The sequence below is a fragment of the Crocuta crocuta genome, unplaced genomic scaffold, assembly GCF_008692635.1.
Source record: "Crocuta crocuta isolate KB4526 unplaced genomic scaffold, BGI_CrCroc_1.0 scaffold143, whole genome shotgun sequence".
In the NCBI taxonomy this organism is placed as follows: Eukaryota; Metazoa; Chordata; class Mammalia; order Carnivora; family Hyaenidae; genus Crocuta; species Crocuta crocuta.
This window is the reverse complement of record NW_027529175.1, coordinates 1,040,485-1,043,084: the sequence shown is the minus strand read 5'-3', so window position 1 is coordinate 1,043,084 and position 2,600 is coordinate 1,040,485. Positions and strand designations below refer to the sequence as shown.

At 46.8% G+C, this 2,600-nt stretch overlaps 1 protein-coding gene across 7 annotated transcripts in view; it reads right to left on the bottom strand.

Moving 5' to 3' along the window:
* The window catches only part of TNRC6B (trinucleotide repeat containing adaptor 6B), a 243,249-nt gene that overhangs the window by 20,522 nt on the left and 220,127 nt on the right, over positions 1-2,600 (bottom strand). For 5 of the 7 annotated variants that reach the window (XM_077757919.1, XM_077757925.1, XM_077757921.1 and 2 more), the window contains 2 exons: positions 2,284-2,382; positions 1,921-2,182 (listed from right to left, as the gene is read on the bottom strand). In XM_077757919.1, the coding sequence (XP_077614045.1) occupies positions 1,921-2,182; positions 2,284-2,382 (361 nt within the window). The remainder of the gene's footprint in view (positions 1-1,920; positions 2,183-2,283; positions 2,383-2,600) is intronic. The other 2 variants (XM_077757920.1, XM_077757926.1) reach the window with 1 other exon arrangement.

Sequence of the window (2,600 nt, the reverse complement as noted above, 5' to 3'; positions counted from 1 at the left end):
CGCTCAGGTCATGATCTCGCGGTTCGGGGGTTCGAGCCCCGCGTCAGGCTCTGTGCTGACTGCCAGCTCAGAGCCTGGAGCCTGTTTCAGTCTGTGACTCCCTCTCTCTCTGACCCTCCCCTGCTCACGCTGTCTCTCTCTCTCTTCTAGAAATAAATAAAAATATAAAAAAAATAAAAAATAAAAAAATAAAAATAAAAAAAGTTTTAAGGTTTATTTTTTAAAGAGAGTGAGAGAGCAGATTTTTATGTACTTATTTTTAAATTTTTTAAAATATGTATTTTTGAAAGAGAGAGAGTGAGCGCCAAGTGTGAGCAGAGGAGGGGCAGAGACAGAGAGGAACACAGAATCCGAAGCAGGCTCCAGACTCTGAGCTGTCAGCACAGAGCCCAACGTGGGGCTCAAACTCATGAGCAGTGAGATCACAACTTGAGCTGAAGTCAGAAGCTTAACTGACCGAGCCACCCAGATGCCCCAAGAAAGGTTATTTTGAATTTAAGTCAGTTCTCAGGCAGATCATATTATTATTATTGTTTTTAAAAAATGTTTATATACTTTAAGAGAGAGTGAGAGAGAGGGTTAAAGACAGAGAGAGGGAGAGCACATCCCAAGCAGGCTCCACGCTGTCAGCACAGAGCCCAACATGGAGCTTGCTCACATGAACCAAGAGATCATGACCTGAGCAGAAATCAAGAGGTAGATGCTTAGCCGACTGAGCCACCCAGATGCCCTTCAGGCAGACCATTTTAAAGAAACAGTGCAGTTGGCAGAAGCTGTGGATCTGTAAATTAATTCCTTTAAAACTATTCAAGATCAAGGGGTGTCTGGGTGGCTCAGTTGGTTGAGCATCCTACTTTTGATTTGGGGTCAGGTCATGATCTCATGGCTCATGGGTTCGAGTCCCGTGTGAGGCTCTGAGCTGATAGCACAGAGCCCACTTAGGATTCTCTCTCTCCCTCTGCCCCTCCACTGCTCACGTGTGCCTGTGTGCGCTCTCTCAAAAATAAACATTAAAAAAAAAAAAAAAAACCACAAACACAACTGGAACCCAGGATCAAGGAATCCTTTAAGTCTTTGCTATTCTCTGCATGAGGACACCCCAGAAGGAAGTGGGTCCCCACCCCAGTGGGCACGTCACAGAGGTAGAACAGAGAGCAGGGCCATGTGTCCAGGGTCACTTTGCTTCCTAGGAGCACGGATTTCAGGTCTCCACAACTTTTATTTCTTAGTTTGCACGGAACAGTATCTTCTCTATCAAAATAAAATCTAAAGTGTGCCATTCTGAGAAGAGACCCACTGTGGTGTGTGGTACCTTTTTAGCTTTTATTTTTAAGTCACTGTTGCCTCACTGATTGGATTCTGTTTACAACATGTTCCCTGGTTCTGAAAGAGATGTGTTTGCCTGCCAACAAATTCTTGATGAATGTCAAAGGTATAACCTTACTTGTGCTAATTCTATTTAAACCAGATGAAATACTAATATCAGAAAAATTTTATCAGTTCGCCTTAGAAGTTTAATTTTAGCTCCCCATTTTTCACGCGAAGGAAATTTTATCAGTAGAGCTAAACACCTCAACTTGGACATATTTTAACAGGTTATAACTTCAGACAGGTGTGTCACGCACAGCACGCACACACACTTTAACTAGCTTTTAAAACTTCCTGGCGGTAGAACAGGCTGCCATTCATAAATAGTAAAAGACCACTTTGGACCCAGAGAAGGTGAAGCCTAGCTCTACGATCTACACCATCGAAACTCTAGGATATCGTATCTGTCAGGCAGGGATACGAATATTTATCTATCTTGTGTGGCTGCTGTGAAAACAGAGGGTAACGTAGGACCAAACCCTACCAGAGGCTCAACAGAGGGCTGGCAGATTTTTCTTTTTTAAAGGTGGTTTTCATTACTGAACAACTTACCAGAACCATATCCAGGTATTGGCCCTTTGGTTTGAAGGTCTGGGAGCCCCACATTCAGAGCGTTGGGTACCATGTTGTCCAGATGTGGCTTGGGCCCAACGGGGTGGGAGGGCGAGTGCTTCATGACGGGCTGCCTCTGCTGCTGCTGCTGCTGCTGCTGCTGCAGAGCGCTCACCATTCGAGCCAGCTGGAGGCCAGGGGTCCAGAGCGAGGGGGAGGCCGAGGGAAAATGGACACATGATAAGCCAATACCCCGAACCTCCTAGGAAAAGATCGCGTGGGACTCGTGTTCTGCTGCTGGAGGTGAGGCAGAGATGCAGCCCTCACCCAGAGCACCAGAGGGACCCTCCCAATCCCACGTACCTGCTGCTCTTGCTGCTGGCGCACAGCTTGAGAAAGCTTCCTCTGGTTCTGTAGCAACTGCTGCTGCTGCTGCTGCTGCTGCAGGAGTAGCTGACATGCCTACAAAACAGGGAAGGAGAGAGAGGGGCAGAGCTTCCTAAGCCGGACGTCCTGACACACTTGAGGGGGTTGTGCCTCTAAGGGCAGGTCGCTGAATCCAGTGGCCAGGAGGAAAGTACCACCAAGTTCCTGGGCTACGGGTCACATCTACTTTCAGCTGAGTGGATACATTAACCCTTAAGCACACATAAAATGAAGCAAATCAAAGTTAAAGGGCG